This window comes from Podarcis filfolensis, assembly GCF_964270895.1.
Source record: "Podarcis filfolensis genome assembly, chromosome: 10".
Taxonomy (NCBI): domain Eukaryota; kingdom Metazoa; phylum Chordata; class Lepidosauria; order Squamata; family Lacertidae; genus Podarcis; species Podarcis filfolensis.
In genome coordinates, this window is record NC_139612.1 from 51,571,767 (window position 1) to 51,590,106 (window position 18,340).

At 41.9% G+C, this 18,340-nt stretch overlaps 2 protein-coding genes and 1 long non-coding RNA gene across 6 annotated transcripts in view; 2 read left to right on the plus strand and 1 right to left on the minus strand.

Annotated features, from left to right (window-relative positions):
• NT5DC3 (5'-nucleotidase domain containing 3) overlaps window positions 1-11,295 on the plus strand; it is a 46,195-nt gene extending 34,900 nt beyond the window's left edge. For 2 of the 3 annotated variants that reach the window (XM_083574117.1, XM_083574115.1), the window contains exons 10-14: window positions 1,616-1,697; window positions 2,007-2,093; window positions 4,904-5,044; window positions 5,719-5,783; window positions 7,700-9,192. In XM_083574117.1, coding sequence (XP_083430243.1) covers window positions 1,616-1,697; window positions 2,007-2,093; window positions 4,904-5,044; window positions 5,719-5,783; window positions 7,700-7,961 — 637 coding nt within the window. In that variant the 3' untranslated portion in view covers window positions 7,962-9,192. Of the gene's footprint in view, window positions 1-1,615; window positions 1,698-2,006; window positions 2,094-4,903; window positions 5,045-5,718; window positions 5,784-7,699; window positions 10,194-10,790 lie in introns of those variants that run through there. The other variant, XM_083574116.1, reaches the window with a different exon arrangement.
• Window positions 11,296-11,852: 557 nt separating this feature from the next.
• LOC310743722 lies at window positions 11,853-13,657 on the plus strand. Its single transcript, XR_014539187.1, has 2 exons — window positions 11,853-12,340; window positions 12,686-13,657. It is a non-coding gene; the product is annotated as an uncharacterized lncRNA (long non-coding RNA).
• Window positions 13,519-18,340, minus strand: part of STAB2 (stabilin 2) — a 92,797-nt gene continuing 87,975 nt past the window's right edge. For both annotated transcript variants that reach the window (XM_083574070.1, XM_083574069.1), the window contains exons 65-69: window positions 17,629-17,778; window positions 15,769-15,879; window positions 14,858-14,980; window positions 14,320-14,436; window positions 13,519-13,657 (exon numbers count right to left, since the gene is read on the minus strand). In XM_083574070.1, coding sequence (XP_083430196.1) covers window positions 13,607-13,657; window positions 14,320-14,436; window positions 14,858-14,980; window positions 15,769-15,879; window positions 17,629-17,778 — 552 coding nt within the window. In that variant the 3' untranslated portion in view covers window positions 13,519-13,606. The remainder of the gene's footprint in view (window positions 13,658-14,319; window positions 14,437-14,857; window positions 14,981-15,768; window positions 15,880-17,628; window positions 17,779-18,340) is intronic.

Below are 18,340 nucleotides of genomic sequence, written 5' to 3' on the forward strand. Positions count from 1 at the left end.
TCCCCTCAGCGGTGGGAGTCCTTTCTTTCCCCTGCAGACACATAGCTGGCTCTTCAGTTCCTGCTGCCTGAGGCCAGATTTGTGGTTCTGAGGCAGAGCAGGTGGACATCACCGTAGAACTAGCCAAGAGAGCCTTTCTGGTTTGACAGGAATTTGGGTGGAATGGGGATATGAGTGTACATGCATGTGTGAAGCAAAGGCGACAGAGGACAGTGGTCCTGGGCACTTCTCCTTTTCCTCTCCCTCAGACCACCACTTTCGCCTCTTTTCCTCCCCCCCCTTTCTCTTTCTCACACTCAGCCAGTCCCTATGTCCACCCATCATGTTTTCCTGTCTTTCTCCTCCCTCACCTTCCAACCCTGTGAGCTTCTCTCTAACCATCTCCTGCATGTTCCTGCACAATATGCATTGCAAGGAGCAGTGGTTGATGACATTGGTCAAACCAAAAGGCCAAGGGGCAGGGGAAGCAAGTGAGAAGGCCCCGGGTGGGCCGTAGCACTGAGGCCCACCTGAAAGTGGATGGAGGTACATGGCTGGTTACTGTCCCACCCTTTGAGAAAAGTTCACTAGAATGTGCATTAATCTCATACTTTGGACTTCTGGTCTACTTTAAGAAGAAGTAGTAGTTAAAAACAAACAAACAACACTGCTGATGCAGGAGGCCAGGTGAACATAATGGGTGGTTAATATCCAAAAAAGGTTGAGAGTTTATCTTAAAGACTCAGGTTCCCAGTAGTGATGTATGGAAGTGAGAGCTGGACCATAAAGAAGGCCGAATAATTGATGCTTTTGATTTATGGTGCTGGAGGAGACTCTTGAGAGTCCCATGGACTGCAAGAAGATCAAACCTATCCATTCTTCAAGAAATCAGCTGAGTGCTCACTGGAAGGACAGATCGTGAAGTTGAGGCTCCAATACTTTGGCCACCTCATGAGAAGAGAAGACTCTCTGGAAAAGACCCTGATGCTGGGAAAGATTGAGGGCACAAGGAGAAGGGGATGACAGAGGACGAGATGGTTGGACAGTGTTCTCAAAGCTACTGACATGAGTTTGACCAAACTGCGGGAGGCAGTGGAAGACAGGAGTGCCTGGCGTGCTCTGGTCCATGGGGTCACGAAGAGTCGGACACGACTAAACGACTAAACAACAACAACAATAAAAGCTGATGGCATCTGATTAAGAGCTGACCTCTTTGCAAATTAGGCTGCTTTATAATTTACTATGGTGACACTGTGTGACTTAAAGATGAATGGTGAGCAGCCAGTGATTCAGTGAACTAGGTTCTCTGAAGTCCTTCACTAGGGCTACTGCTGGTTTTTACCAAAAAGGTTGGTCACCCAGTTCCCTCAGTGATGATCAATATTTAAAATTGGAAGGGACTTCCAGGATTATCCACATGTAAGTTGTTGAGCCTCAACAGGATTTACTGAATGAAGACTATTCCTACTCTTCTGAAGCTGTTATTTGGGGGGGGGGGGGTGGACAGGGATACTCTGCAGGAGAGTGTAATTTCTTCTAATATTCTGGTCCGTATCTGTTTCCATTGAGTGGTGACGGCAAGTAATACTATTGGGTCATTGATCTTTGTGTACTCCGTCTCTCATTTTTTAAATAGACCTTTCCGCAAGGTGAATGAGAGAGGTGTTTTGCTTTGGGACAAAATCCATCAACTGCAGAAAGGCCAGATTTACAAACAGGTATGTTTTTTGTTTGTTTAAATATTTATACCCCTCACCTTTTCACATCAAACTGGACTTTCCTGACAATCATGGTGAACATACACAAGATGCAGAGCAACCTTAGTCAGCATTGAAAAGTGTGTGTGTGTTCATTGTCTGTATCTGCTGATTGTCAGCCCCGTGTTTCTTCTTGACAATATTAGCATCTGCTTTTCATGTGAAAAGCAAAGGTTTTACTCTTCCTCAGAGAGGGCAAGCTGCCAGCATGACAGTCACCAGGTTCTGTTTATGACTCATAAATTTGTCTTTTCCTCCCTTCTCTCGTAGGGCAACTTATATGAGTTTCTAAAGCTGACTGGCTGGAGAGGCTCCAAAGTCTTGTATTTCGGCGATCACATTTATAGCGATTTAGCAGTAAGTAACTTGCTCCCCTACTTGTTTGTTTGATAAAAGCTGGTCATGTCTACAGAAACGACCTGCGTACTGTGAAAATAATTTTGTAAAACAGGGAGACTTATGAAAAAAATAGACCAATGCCAAGTTTCTGCCATAAAAGTGAGTAAAGCAATGATGGGATTACTTGTTTCTGTTCGGGGAAACATAAGCCTCTTATTGCACCTTCCATGTAGTTCTGAGTTTTATTTAATGGTTGGGAGCAAGGCTGCAGGGCACTTGGCTAAGTTTTTGGGCTGTATGAAAAAGGCTAGATATGGATGGCTGTCATTTCCTGTGGGTCCAAATACAGATTGGGGCGAAGGATTGACTGGTGTTCTGAAGGACCCTGTTGCAGGGATCCCAAAGGAAGATGTATAAAACTCCAGAGTGATCAGTTCTAGTGCTTTATCATAGAGATATATCAAGAGACTTAGATACAGCAGTGCAATGCAGGATTCCTTGCCACTACACCTTGGGACACATGGCAAGCATAATGGCTTTGTCTGTGAGAGGCTAATCGTGTATGGGTTACTTCATCAAAAAGCAAGCTATGTAAGCTGGCAGCAATAACCCAGTTATAACCACCCGTGGGATAGAAGTCCATTCCCCACTCCCATCCATCGCTTGGATAAGGGTGCAGGTGACAGGCAGCCAGCATGAGAAGCCTCTCCTTTCCCAACTAGCTAAACAAAAAAAGCTAAGGCTTCCAAGCTTCAGTGCAAGCAGATAAGCACGTATGAGTTCATTCTCACAGTAAATACCAATTAGTCCTGGGGTTATCACGACTACCAAGATGATGTTTACAGGTCTTCTGGGACATTCATACCATTTGCCTCTGCACAGTGGCCTAAAACAGGAATAATTGCAGTTCAAATGAGTTACTGTTATATTTAAGTGGAGAATTGTACTTTGCCTTTTGAGTACTTCAGATCTCTTACACTTTGCAGTGGACTCTTGTATGTGTGCGCTCTCTCTCTCTCTCTCACACACACTTCAAAACTTAACAGGACAACATCTTTCCATGTCTATAAATGTAAGCTGGCTAAAATATTACTTAATGTGTCTCAATAATGAGGCCGAGGAAGAGATAAGGACAGCTTTGCAGACTAATGCTCAGGCCAAAAATAGCAATAAATAAGATGATGAGTTAGGAATTACAAAGCAGTTTGTGCAATAGAAATTGGATTTAGGTTTGGGGATGTTCCCAGCTTTGAGAACTCCACGTTTTAGCAGCTGACCATGTGTGATGGACCTCTATAAGAACCTCAGCACCAGACTGTTTGATATTTTTATGTGTGTTCATTTTAACTCACTTATCCACTAGGTAGTCAAGGTGATATACAGAGTGGTAGCTTTGCAGCCGCAATTGGTAAAGTCCTTGAATGTGCCTATTATTGACACATGGATGGAGGGCCGTGCTTGTTGCAGAGAGACCTGTCATGGTTTGTGCTAAGACAGGGATTAATTGAAACATCTTGTGACTACTGCATCACAGTCATTGGGCTGACATCCAGCAGTTAAGTTATCCTTCCACCTGCCAATCACATGGAAGGTGCAGAAGGGGAAAGGAAAACTCCTCCATAGCTGTAAGATATGAAATCTTCTCTAATGCCCAGAAGGGCCTGATGGCATAGGAAATCTCCCTGCCAGCCCCAGCAGTTCCCAGGAATGTGACCAATGACTTGTCTGGAAGGCCCATGCAATGTGTTTCATCAGGCTACAATTAAACTACGCCTTGAAGCTTTTACATCCATTGATAGGAGAAGCGGAGCCCAGTGATCTGAGTACTTCCTTCTAATGATGAAAGAAGCTGCACAGAAGCTAGTAATGGACTTGCTGTTGCAAATGCTGTTTTAGCAGTGTTTTAGCACTGAGTTTTTAATTACTGAAGCCTCCCTCTTCCTGTCTGGGAAGGATGCTTCTCACATCAGGGCTAACACAAAACTGACTCTGTATACAGAGGGCTGGGAGAATTAAATGTATTTCAGAGTAACTTTAAAATAAAGCAAGCTACTCTATTTTTTGTTAGAGATTGTTTTGTAATAGCGAAGTATAAAAATGCCAGTCTTTCACTGGGTTTATTTTTTAAGACAGGCTTATTCTCCTACAGTGACAGTGAAAGAGTCTGTATATCATGTGTGTAAAAATGCAATGACTGAGTGCTGCTCATTTCACTTTTATCCTGCCATGCAGCACTAGCAGATTCCAGGGTGTGTTGTGCATAATATATAGGATAAAACATCAACGTTAGAACTGAGAATAACCTTGGAGAACCACTTCCAGTCATTGTTGGCAATACTTAGCTAGATCCTTTGCATGCTTGCTCTTTGGGGATTACTTCCAAGATTGCAGAGGACTGCAGCCGGTCTTTTTTCTTCTTTTGGCCCCAGGCTCCTTACTACAACAGGAGGAGAAGTTTTCCTATCCTGTTTAAGCAGCTTAATGCAGGTTCTGTTAATATTTTACCATTTCCACATGTTACAATACTTCCCCCTAATTGGTTTGCCTCCCTGTTCTCCTGACACAAAAGTTCTTCCTGGTCAGCTGTGTGTTGTTTACCCCATGGGCTCTCCAGCCTGGCTACCTGTTAACAGATGGATTCCCTCTTAGTTTGTTCCTCTTAATTATTTGTACAGTGGCCCAGCTGATCCACTTAGCTTGTAACTGCTGCTTATGTATAAGCAAGAATTATCTTACAAATGGCCTTTAGGGTGAAAGAGTAGAAAGTACACATTGAATCGTTTTAACACTAACACTTTTGTGTCTTGTAATCCTGGCTGGCAAAATAGGATTTGACCTTAAAGCACGGCTGGCGAACAGGTGCAATTATTCCGGAGTTACGGACGGAGATTAAGATCATGAACACAGAGCAATACATTCAGACCATGACCTGGCTTCAGACTCTCACTGGATTACTGGAACACATGCAGGTTTGTTGTGCTCATTCTAGCTGCCTCCAGCCCTTTCTACAAATTCCTCTAGGGTTTCTGGTGTTGCCAATGTAATTTAAAAATGGGCAGAAATGTGTCATCAGAACTTAAATATAATTTCTGATGAAAAGCTGTTTTCGTGTTTAAGTTTGTTTCTCCTGCTGTCTCTTATAGACACACGGACGTCTTCATACAAATATTCTTGCACTCTAAGCAATTGTATTCTTCCCCTACAACCCTGTAAAAATTCTGTGGCTTTGTTAAAAGCATTAAGTAACGGGTTTCATCAATTGGTGTCACACAGCTGACAGCAAGGCTTCCAACAGTCGGATGAGGGAAACAATTTTTGGCAATTCTTCCTCCCACTCCCAGGGTTGGGGGACCTTGCAGAGCTGGTTTAGGGGAGGCATGGGGTGCTGTCAGGTTAGTGGGTGGTGGTTGAAAACAGCTTTCCTCCCTGTTCCACTGACGGATACAATCCCCTGCTCCTTCATAGTACATTAGCTTTGTGCTGACAAGTTAAAAAGCCACAGCTCTTATCTTGTTCACGTTTCTCCCTCTGTGTCAAATTTCTTAATGATGTGCAGACATGATTACACTACAATATACTCATGTCCTTTTCCTGTTAATAAGTCTGTGTTAAGAACATACAAGGTTGCCTGTTATCATTTCAGGTTCACAGGGATCCAGACTCTCAGCTGATTTTACACGAGTGGAAAAAGGAAAGAAAGGAAATGAGGTAAGCATTAACATTGGGAATGTGTTTCAAGATTTGAAAATGCAAATCCAGATACAAGCTTTTAGCAATGTACGACAGTGCCCAGTTTGCTGTGTTTTCCCATTACCTTTCTTAATAGTAGTAGATACAGCAGAGTATTCAACACCATTGTATATCAAATCTGGCTGTTGGGGAAACAGGGTTTCCTTTTTTTGTACTGTCTTGCAAAATATAATCAGGAGCATCATTTTGTGATCAAGGTTATGAAGCAATAGGTAACATGGGGAGATGGGACTCATGGATGGCTTTAATCCTCTAATTGCCTGAATATGTCCAAATGCAACCCTGCAGGATGTGGTTGGTAGCCATTTTGAACCAGTGGGCACATACCGAATTTTGAGAGTGCTATAGTTACCAGTCACAAAATGGCTGCCATGGGGTGTGACATAATACAAAACTAGAGAATGCACCTATTGCTGCTGCTTCTCCTCCCCACAACAATCACATGCTTGCTCTGGGAAGTCACAGGTGCCCTGACGCAATATTGTAGCACACACTTTGAGTTCTTTGTTGTCTTTTCACAAAACATTTCCACCAAATACTTCCCTTTTCTACTCCAACCACTTGAGGTGAAAAACTGGTCTAAACTTTTGCCTCGGATGTTCTTTATATGAAAGGATTATTTGTCATCTCAGGCCATCAGAACTTTAAGCATAACGGAAATAATTATTTCTCAGAACACGGACCTTGAAACTTAAGACCTTTAAAAAATATTTTTAAAAATCTGGCAGTACTTAAAACTGGCACCAACTTAAACCCAGCATTGACTGACACTGTCAGCAGGGATAAGCAGAAGGAATGACCAAATTAATATGGGCTACAAGAGAAGTATGTGGGTCAGAGGTACAATATCAGGACACTGGATATGTCTTTGAGGTCTTGCTGTGAATCGATGAACTTAAGCTTTTGATGTTTCTTCTTATCCCTGTAACTGTGATTCCAGGGGCCAAACTATATATGACATTGAGCCATTTGTAGTTTTCCCTGATCTTCCTACCTCCTATTTTACTTTTCTTTTCATTACGATGGGTGCTTTTAGATACTTGCACCAAATTATCTTCCTATTGGTTTCAGATAGTTTTACTAGCTATGCCTTTGTTGGTTTAGTTTTCGTTAGCTGTTTGCATTATTTATAGTTGGCTTAATAGTTTGAATGTTCTTTTATTATTGGAAATGGGTTTGCAAACCATCTTGAGAGTTGTACTGAATGGACAGTACAGTGGTACCTTGGGTTACGAACTTAATTAGTTCCGGAGGTCCGTTCTTAACCCGAAACCGTTCTTAACTAGAGGTGCACTTTCGCTTATGGGGCCTCCCACTGCCGCCACCATGCAATTTCCGTTCTCATCCTGGGGCAAAGTTCTGAGGTACTACTTCCAGGTTAGCGGAGTTTGTAACCAGAAGCGTTTGTAACCTGAGGTACCACTGTACATAAGTTAAACTAACAAATATATGCAATCTTTGTCAGGAGCACATTCTAAAGACATTGCAAAAAGCAGAGGGGAAAGAGTTGACGAAGTTTCCTCCCCTGGATTTTCTGTCTTAGAAGTCAGCTCAATTGGTTAGAACCTGGTGCTGATAATGCCAAGGTTGCAGGTTTGAACCCCATATGGGACATCATTGCAGGGGGTTGGACAAGAAGACCCCCAGGATCCCTTCCAACTCTGTGATTCTTTGATATCTGTGAAGCAAGATGAAACTGATGCTTTCTGAAGGTGACTTTCAGTTAACAAAATAGCATGGTACCTTGTTTAAATATATAAATAAACTGGTTTTAACTGGGGAAAGAAAGAATCTTTGTTAAGCACTTTGGAAAGCTTGGTTTCCCTTAAGGGCTTGACAATTCTAAGAATGCGTATCTTTCTTACCCCTCCCAGAGAAACAACCAGGAACTTCTTCAATTCTCAGTTTGGAAGCTTATTCAGGACTGACCAGAACCCAACCTATTTTTTAAGACGCTTGTCTCGCTTTGCTGATATTTACATGGCATCCTTGAGTTGCCTTTTGAACTATGACCACGACTACACGTTTTATCCAAGGAGGACTCCTTTGCAGCATGAGCTCCCGACATGGTCAGACCAACTGTGCACTGGTACATTCAGAATACCATTTCTGCAAGAGATGATTCAAATCAAATAAGTTTTCTTTTCTCTCCCTTGGTTTTTATAATGACAAACATTTACCACCTTCCTCCCCTCTTCCACTGTCTCAGTAGAGCAAAGTATATTTATCGTAACATGAATGTATCTTTAAAAGCAATTATCTCTTCTATAATAGCTGTAGTAACTATTAGTGTATATGATTACAGAGCAAATATTTCTATTTAGGTCTCTTTTCTTGACTTTAGTGAGAGCTGATAGGTCATGTTGCACTAATAGAAAATAGATCCCTTCCCCCAGCTGAATATTTGCTGAAAAAGAATTATTTGCACATAAAACAACAATTTAAGATATTTCTAGTTGTATGATATGCAGCCTAATATATTACTCTGGTGTACTTTAACCAGATGAGCATCACTTTGGATTCTGGACATGTTTTGAATCTGGATTTATCTTAAATTGTAGCTAGTTTTCTTCTAGTTGGAGAAAGAAATATAAAATTTCAATAAGTTTTGAAGCTATGAGGGGGTAAGAAATCGTGTGTTTTTCCTACAGCTGCTTCCAAGCAGGAGAAAAGTTTAAACGTGTGCCATACTTACAAACCTAAATTTAATTTACAACTTTCAGAATGTGTTTGCAGAGATCATCTGCATGCAGAATTAGGTGCATCTATGCAGATGTGCATCTGAATGCTCATCTGAGTCCTACTGGACTTGGCTGGGTTGATTCAGATGGAGGACAAACCCTCTCTACCTGGAGCCAGTAGTTGCTATGTAACCTGTTGTGTGCAAGCTAGATTGGAGTCCAAATGCACAACTTAGGTTCCCTTCCAAATTGCTATTGTTGGAATGCAACTCCCATCATCCTTGACCATTGGCCATGCTGGCAGCTTAAAACAGCCTTCCCCAACCTGGTGCCCTCCAGACATTGTTTAACTCCCAACTCCCATTAGCAGAGCCGGTGGTCAAGGATAATAGGAGTTTGAGGTCCATCACCATCTGGATTCTAGAGCTCCAGGTTGTGGAAGGGTGCCTTGAAACAATTTTCCTTTTTTATTTTTAGAAGTCATGTATTTTGTTTGCTGAAGTTCTTCAAAATATAGAAAGAATTGTTCTCTTTATTTTTAGGAAATAATTTGGTCCCCCCAATGCTGGTCAGGTAAAGTGTGTGTGTTACTAGTTTGTATACATTTTATATGTACGTGAGAGGCTTTTAATTGCATTGTCCTAATTCTCTGTGTTGCTTAAGAACTGCCTGCTTGCATGACTCAATATGGTCCGGGATTTCAGTTCGTTGAAATAGACTTCTAAGCAATGCCGAGCTGAAGTTTTTAATTTCCCTCTTTGCCTTGAAAGCTATGGCTTTGGGGTGGGGTGTGGATCTCTTCTCCTCCCTTTATTGCTTTGGCACCATTTCCCCCCATTTTCAGTTGCATTGACATGATCCCTGAATGGCTGGATCATGTGAATGCAGTGCAATGCGAATTTAACCAATTGGATTGGATGATGTGCTGATACCTTGAAGGGCAAATGAAGCTATGTTCACATGGACAATCCTATAGACGTGTTCAGATATCAAGCTTTGTTTTTGGTGTCCCTTCGCAGTGATCCCCTAAGGCACCAAGGAGCTCCCTTTCTGGCATTAAGTATTTCCCCTACTTTTTATAATTGTTTTTGCATCGACACAGACTTACTTAGTTTTCTGAGGAGTTGGAGAGGCTGTGGCTTAGTGGCGGAGCATCTACTTTGCATGCAACCCCCATGTTCAAACCCTGCCAATCCCAGGTAGGGGTTTGAGAAAGGTCCCTACCTGGGACAATGGAGAGCCACTGCTAGCCACTGCCGACACCACTGATCAGACTTGGTATTAGGCAGTGTCCTGTGTTCTTATGATGTGCTGGCCATGTCGCCTAATTGCCATCTTACGCGGAGGGGCTTGAGCTTGTCTTTTGGTGACGCTGGCGGCGATGTTTTTCTGCCTATAAATGTTATACTTGGTATGCATAACTGCCACTGACCACCATAATGCTCTGTGCTAGAGTGGATGAAACTCTGCTGAGTCATTGGTAAAGCTTTATCAGAACAGTCACCTCTGTTTTATTGCTTTTTAAAAAGAGGAAAAAGCCCTTTAAACAGAAAATCCAAGGGACTGGACTTGATTGTTAAAGCATAACCAAGACTTGGTGTTACTTGAAATGCATTTAAATATTCTAGGCTTCCAAAGCCCCTTTAAAAGACTGTATTTGTATAAGATGTTAAAGAATGGAATTACTGTATTTTCCGGACCATAGGGCGCACCCAGTTTTTAGGGGGGGAAATCAAGAAAAAAAAATCCCCCCCAGCCCCAAAGAGCAGCGTACAGGCTGCGCACAACCTCTCCCTGCCGGAGGGGTTGCGCGCAGCTATGGAGCAAGCCAAAGCAGCGAGCGAGATGGATCCCGCTCGCTGTTTTGGCTTCCCCTTTAGCCCCGTGCAGCCTCTCCCTCCCAGGAGAGGCTGCGTAGGGCTAAAGACTCCATAGCCCCGTGCAGCCTCTCCTTGCCGGGAGACGCTGCGCAGGGCTTTCCTGGCTTTCCTGGGAGGTGGGGGGATTCACCCACCTCCCGCAAAACTGTCAGAAGCTGCGCAACTCCTTTAAAGAGATCGCGGCTTCTCCTGGCTTTTCTGGGAGGTGGGAGAAGGGACTGATGCGGCCAGTCAGTCCCTTCTCCCTCCTGTGGAAAAGCCCGCAAGAGCGCACGGAGCTTGTGTGCAGCTCTTGGGGGCTTTTCCCGCCTGCCTCCCCCCTGCATTCGCTCCATAGGATGCACACACATTTTCCATTGCTTTTTAGGAGGGGAAAAGTGCGTCCTATGGTGCGAAAAATACAGTAGTTTGTATTCTAGAAAATTATGGCATAAAGTGTTTTAAGGGTTTATGAGAACACTTTGCAGTGTTGTGTACTCCTTCTCCACACAGAATTTTTGTACAAAATCGCTTTGTAGAAAACTACTTCTATTGCAGATTACTTTTATTTCTTTGTATACAAAGTATATTAACTGGTGCTGATTTGCTGCTACATAATGTCGTATATTGTAAAATGATCTTGCATGTGAAGTAATTGGGGCCTAACCAGCTGCAAACTAACATTTGCTCATTTCTGTTACTGCTGTTATTTAAAAGCACTGTAATCACTTATTGTAGCACCCACAACTTCTGATATTGTAGCCATGTGGAATTTTGTCAGTATCTGAATACCAAAAAGGAAGTCAGTAGTTTACTTCTTGACAAACTGACTTCCCCAAAAATAGAAATTGCCAGATAATTTTTCTTTTTTGTATCCCGAAATGTCTCTGGTACAACATCATGCAATAAATGTCTTGTCACATTCATTAAGATTATAAATTAGTCTGGAAGTCGTAATTGTTGGTTTTAAAAATTTATCTGAGCTAGAAAAGCCTCCAGCAGCAGGAAACTGTCTTTGAAGAGAAATGGTGGCAATTACACACGACCCTCTGAATTTTAGACTAGAAGTCTACAAGATGTGATAATTACATCCACAGGGAACCTGCTTAAGATCCTTGCCCACCCTGTTCAGTACAGGTGTCTCCCCACTTATATGGGGGTTCTGTTCCTGGGTACCACATGTATACATGAAATCACATATAGTGAGGAGCACCATCTAAAAAGCCTGTAAACAACTTCTGGAAACCCTTGAAAAACACCAGCAGTACTTACCAGACTGGCATGAATGGTGGCAACGGTGGCTCTGTTTTCTTCATCACTGGAGGACAATGTGGAAACAGGGAGGGGATAGACCCATACCCTGAAGTGGCTGTAATTCAGAGGTAGACCACTAGCCATTTACCTGCTGTTTTTGCCCTTTTTGAAGTTATGTGCGGCACCAGGAAATAATTCAAATTAGAGTCAAATGCATGTAAGTGGGGAGATACTTGTATTCTTCTTTTTATAACACTGCTTTCCAGTAACAGAAAGTTTCGCTGGAATTCTTCTCCGAAATCAAAGGCATTAGTCACTTAATAGCAGATACAATGTACAGTATTTTACAATTTATTTATTGCAATTATATATTCTACACTTCTTTCAAGGAGTACAAGGTTCTTCATTCCTCTTTTTAAGCTTCCCAACAGCTCTTAAGAGCTAGCAAAGTCACAATGTCATTCAGTGAACTTCATAATTGGGTGGGATCTGAACAAAAGAGGAAGTAGCATTGCTCTTGTTAAGCTTTGGGTTTACTGTGCAGTCTTGCAAATAGAATGCTAGCGTTCACATTTTCAGTAGCCTTCCTCAGTAATTTGTGACTTCGAGAGAGAATCAATTCTCAGTTCATATAAATGCCCCACTCTCTCTTAACAGCCATAGGTAAGGGCTGGATTTAGTCAATCCTTTCATTCGCTTCTGAACGTATTAGGATACAGTGGTGCCTCGCAAGACGAAAAGAATCCGTTCCGCGAGTCTCTTCATCTTGCGGTTTTTTCGTCTTGCGAAGCAAGCCCATTAGTGGATTAGCGGATTAGCGCTATTAGCGGCTTAGCGGATCAGCTGATTAGTGGCTTAGCGGATCAGCTGTTAAGTGGCTTAGCGGCTTGGGAAAAGGGGGGGGGGAGGAAAAAAACCCCGCAGGAACTCGCAAGACATTTTCGTCTTGCGAAGCAAGCCCATAGGAAATTCGTTTTGCGAAGCACCTCCAAAACGGAAAACCCTTTCGTCTAGTGGGTTTTCCGTCTTGCGAGGCATTCGTCTTGCGGGGCACCACTGTACTTAGTGGGTTACTTCTACCCTTGTGTCGCGTCTCTACAGTTAAAGAGGTTCTGCACTTGTTGTCGCTCTACATTATACAGCAATTGCTTTAACCGTAGGGAAAATCTCTTACCAATCTTAGTTAAAAGTTTACTCCTAGATTTAGCCTGTATTGCTGCCTCCTCAGCATGGGTTGCAAAGGGAGAAGGCACCAGTGTCCTATCTCTGTTACCCCAGTGTCTGTTTCTGTAGTGGAGAGGTCTTAATTGCCAATTTTCTTGCATTCTCTATTTGCTTTTATAACAAAATAGTGCTTATTGGAAGATCAATTAAAGCCTGCTTCCATGGAAACTGACAGTGGGGCAATCAGACTAATAATTCACTGATCCATTAGGAAGTAATAAAATCACCAGAACCTGCAAAAAAAAAAAAAGTTAAATAAAAGGAACATAAGCCCTCAGTAACGCTTAGGCTGGAAAGAATGGTGCTGAAATTAGAAGCCACTTTTTGCAATGAAATGTATCTGAATAAACTTTTTTAAAAGCAGGAAATTCTTATGAAGGGCCCCCTACAAGAGCAAATTTCAGTCAAGCAAAGTCAGCAATCCCATGTTCACTCTTTATTATGCATTATTTTGTTTTTTAAATGTATAGCTAACTATATCTGCAGCATATGGTAAGGAACACTCCTTTCCCCATGAAAATTATGAGTTAAAAGCAGAACAGCAGAAAACCCTGAAGAACAACTGGATGTCGGGAAAGCAGGAACTGTACAATATAATAGTAAAACAGTGTTGAAAGAAACCGAACTGCCTTCAGCAACTTTGCTGAGAATTTACCATAGTCTTCAAACGTCCCTCCCTAATGCCAGACAATTCTTGGCATTTCCTTGTATCTTCACATTGCTTCAGCTGAAAAGTTGCTCATTTTATCTCCACATTCAGGCATCAGATCTCATCCTGGGGACCACTGCTTACCAGTTGTTGTTCATCAGAAACCTGAAAAACAACCTACAATTTATATGTTGTAGTTATATACGAATTTAATACTAATTTACAAAGCAATTTACTATATGAAATACAAAAAAGAAGAATGGGTTACAATAACAGCATTCATTTTTGGCATAAATTTTGCTACTGACATCCTGTAAAATCAGTACAACAAAGCATTTGTTTATGAATGTAATTTTCACCTCGTGATTTCTCCAAAGATCTTGGGGTGGCATACATTGCTTTCCAGCTCACAACAATCTTGTGAGGTAGGATTAGGCAGAGATAGTGTTTGATTATCCAGTGAGTGGAGACTGGCTGTGCAGTAGTATCTCATTTATGCAAAATTAAATTCCAGCTGAAAAAAAAGCCCTGCTCCTGGAGGGTCTCAGATTGGGAAAGTCTCTGTCTAGTGTTCCCAGAGAGAAGTGGAATCCCTGCTTCACATATTTCCTTGTCTGAGCAAGCCCTTCATTCAGCAAAGACTTGCATGTGTGCATACAGAGACACTGATATAGCAAGAGACATTAAAAATAAATCATGGTAAATTGATATAGCTCCTGTCGTCACCAAAACTGGTGCTGCAACGTATTACATGCTCTCGCTTTTTCAGAAGAAGCTCAAGTGCATAGTTCTGCTGATATCTTATCAAAATCAAAATGAAAACTTACAGAAAATGGATCATAAGAAGAGTCTGGTGCTGAAGTTGTGGAGCTTTCATAGTTAGGGTTTGAGATGTTTGAAGACGGTGCTCTGTCCAGTGTGGTTACATCAATATCATCCTTTTGCTGTTTTAAATAAGTAAGTGAACAAGTTTGTTTCACAGATAAACTGAGGAATTCAGAAGTCATAGGATATTTTTACAAGTGCTTCTAGCAAACGTTCATAATGTTCATAACAATGGCTTGCCTGTAATGTCTGAACCAGGCCAAGGTGGTAACAAAATGAAGATGCTCAAATTCTGTTCATAATGGGAAATAGCGGAAGAACTCTGCTTTTGTGTCTTCCTTTTCTGAAAATAGTTACATTAAAGGGAAGCAAACTAGTCATGATTCTCTTTCATGATCAAAGGTACAGCATTTACAGCAATTGTGTTTAGGCAGGGGACAATTTCTACATTTTCAATTGCCACTAATTAAAAACTTGTGTCAAAATTCAGGAGAAGGCGGTAGCTACGAAGGTCAACTTACATTTGCATTGGTTTCTTACCTTGAAATATGGGAAACGAACTGTTCCCTGCTTAAATCTGAAGTATGAATATCCAATTAGAGCAATGATTCCTATGACCAGGAGGACTGCAAAGAATATTCCAATTCCGGGATGTAGAGAGGCCTAAGTGAAGACAGCAAAGGAAAACCAATGCTTTAGGAAGGGAGTTTCCAGCTACCCTCCCCTTGGAAGCCTGATAAGAAGCTGCTTCTGGGACTAAGGTGAAGCTCCCTGTTACTGGATGCTACATGCTGTTTAAGCAATCTTGTTACGTCTAAAGTATTGGAATATGGATAATCCTGTCAGTTGTAAAGAACACACGAGCATGTATTGCAGTACTTCAGAGTTTCCCAAATTTATTGTGGCATACGTTTTTATAAGCTAGAGCCCACCTTGTCAGATTCAATAAATAGTATCCTCAATTGGTGTGTTTATGCCTTTCGAGGTGGGCAACCTTCCTTCCTCTCCCAAGGCCACATGAGGCGATGGGCAGGTACTTGGGGGACTGCATTATCAGTGGGTACAGCCAACATGCTTAAGTCTAACGAATGCATGAAGGGGTCAAGACTGTAGTAAGCTGTCCTGCTTCACAAAGGATGAGGAATCGCTCTGTGAATGATACGATGGCCAGCCAAAGTGCAGTGGAAATCCATATTCTGCTGCAAATTACCCAGGCGAGTTGCAGGGTGCGGGACCATTTCCCCTGAGATACATCTGGGAGAGAAACCATTACGTGCACCAAATAAAGTGAGTGCACTTTTGTAGCAGGCTCCCTGCTGAAGCTACGGACATCTGTATGCACTCTTATCAAAGCTCATATCTGTTTCCAAAGAAGACGTGGAACTATTTGTTCAGTTTTCCAGTTGACCAGCAAGTGAGTTAACAAAAGAGACCAGTTGCACAAGACTTACGTGGGGCACAGGAGGAGCCTTCAGAGGTGCTGTGATGACATGGATGACCCCATTGGAAGCAATGATGTCCCATTCGAGGATAGCTTGCCCAGCCACATACCGTTTTTCCACCTAAAAAGAAAAAGCAAACCAAATGGCAACTTGACAAATACTTATCTGACCTTTCTAAGTTTCTTCAAAACACAGCTGGAGCTTATTTCTTAGTGCTTAGATCCTTCTCATATGATCCCGCTCATGGCTGAAGAACTCAGCCCCTTATTTTAGTGTGTTATTGGACATCAGCCCAAGGAAACTTCAATTCTTCTCTGGCGAGAGTTACTGGAAGCAGCTGGCTGGAGGAGGTGGAATCTAGCCTCTCTTAACAGGGAATTTGCTTCAGCTACATTTTAGTTTTAGGCAGATATAATCTCTTGCTGAACTAATGTCACATTCTTTCCATCTCATTGGGTAACTTTACTTGCTCAATCCTGATATGGTATGTTTGTTATTATAATATGACAACTATGGTACTTATAAGTTAGAAGATTGTAATTACCAAGTTTCCTAGGAATGTGTGTTAACCTTTGGCTCCCTTCGTGTCTACCCAACACTAGATACTACCGAAGACTGAAGCCACCACCTTTTGATTGATTTCATATACAGTGGTACCTCTGGTTATGAACTTAATTCGTTCCGAAGGTCCGTTCTTAACCTGAAACCATTCTTAACCTGAGGTACCGCTTTAGCTAATGGGGCCTCCCGTGCCACCGGCGTGTGATTTCTGTTCTCATCCTGAGGTAAAGTTCTGAACCTGAGGTACTACTTCCGGGTTAGCAGAGTCTGTAACCCGAAGTGTTTGTAACCTAAGGTACCACTGTATATTTCCAGGCAAAACAATATATCTGAAATAATATTCTGATTGTAATCAATGTATTGCTAAAAGTATGGGTGATATCCAGTACTGTCCATGCACAAGCAGCATCTGCTACTGCGCTTACGGCAGGGTCATCCCACTCTTCAAAACCGCTCTCCCAAAATCTGGCCTGGAGGCATTTCACCCTATGGCATGGATTTCATAGTAGCCAAGGAAGTATTCTTTTGTTCAGCCTTCATGTTGTGCATCCATAACCTGGTTCACACGTAACAAGGAGATTTGCATGTAGTAGGTCTGGAAATGACCCCTGACCTACAACCCACCTACTTGTGAATCATTAGCCAATCCTGGCCGTTGTAGTTCTCTGTCTATGATACTCAACAGTGCTTTATTCACATCATCCTCCCCACTCAGATCACAACAGGCTGAGTTATTCATGCAGGAATGAAAAACTCAGCCTGTTTTGATTTGAGAGGGGAGGATGATGTGAATAAAGCACTATATTCCAGGTGGAAGGAAGAGGACTGCAGCACTTCTATACCTCACAGAGTTCCAGCCCTTGGGAAAATAATATTAATTGTAAGTTTGGCAGGAATCACTCCTGCCTTCTTTTAGACATTGCCTAGAAACAATGTTATTTAGACAAGGCTTTGAAATGTGATTTTTTTTAAAAAAAGCATAACCAAGCAGAATTTATGGATTTCCCCCCTGATGTTTTCCTGGAACATTGTATTTTTATGAAAATGCAGTTTATTAATATTTAAGTACATTAATTTATTAAGTAATTAAATATACTGCTTACAGCCAAAATAGGCTTCTAGGAAGGGTTACAAAGTATAAAAACCAGTTGTTTAAACATTAAAATATAAACATGCATAATTAAAACATGCCACAGAACAATTCCATTAAAACAACACGGTAAAGGAAATGTATGAACCAGACATGCTCCTATGAAAACATACGCACACACACACACACACACACACACACACGTACAAAGCACTCACCTCTTTAGCTGCAGAAATCTGGCCTCCAGTGTGTGTAATTAACAGTTTATCCCCTATTCTGGTTTGAAGGGTACTTCCATTGGTCAAATCTTCATAATAGAACGCGCCAGTGTTGGATAAATGATATTCAATGTCTCTTCCGGAAAGTGCCTGAAGGCAACAACCCAACATACAGTAATATCAATTAACAGAAACACTAAATGGATTTTCTGGAACTTGCTCAATTCACATGACATGACCTAGCTTTTAAACATTAAAGAGTTGTTTGATGCCAAGACATTCCATAGAATACAATTGCGTCAAAATGCAAACAAACAAAACAAAAATAACTTGCTACTATTCTTAAACGAGAACCATCATCGCCTAGTCCACAGATGAAGAAGCTGTCGTCCTCTAGATGATGTTGGACTCCCATCATCCTTAACAACTGATCATGTTGGCTGGGACTGATGGGAGTTTGGAGTCCAGCTGTGTCTGGAGGGCCACAGGTTTATCATCCCTGCCTTAGCCTAAAGAAAATAAAAGCCTACCTTGGAATGCCTATTACAGTGGTACCTCGGGTTAAGTACTTAATTCATTCCGGAGGTCCGTACTTAACCTGAAACTGTACTTAACCTGAAGCACCACTTTAGCTAATGGGGCCTCCTGCTGCTGCTGTGCCACCGCCACACAATTTCTGTTCTCATCCTGAAGCAAAGTTCTTAACCTGAAG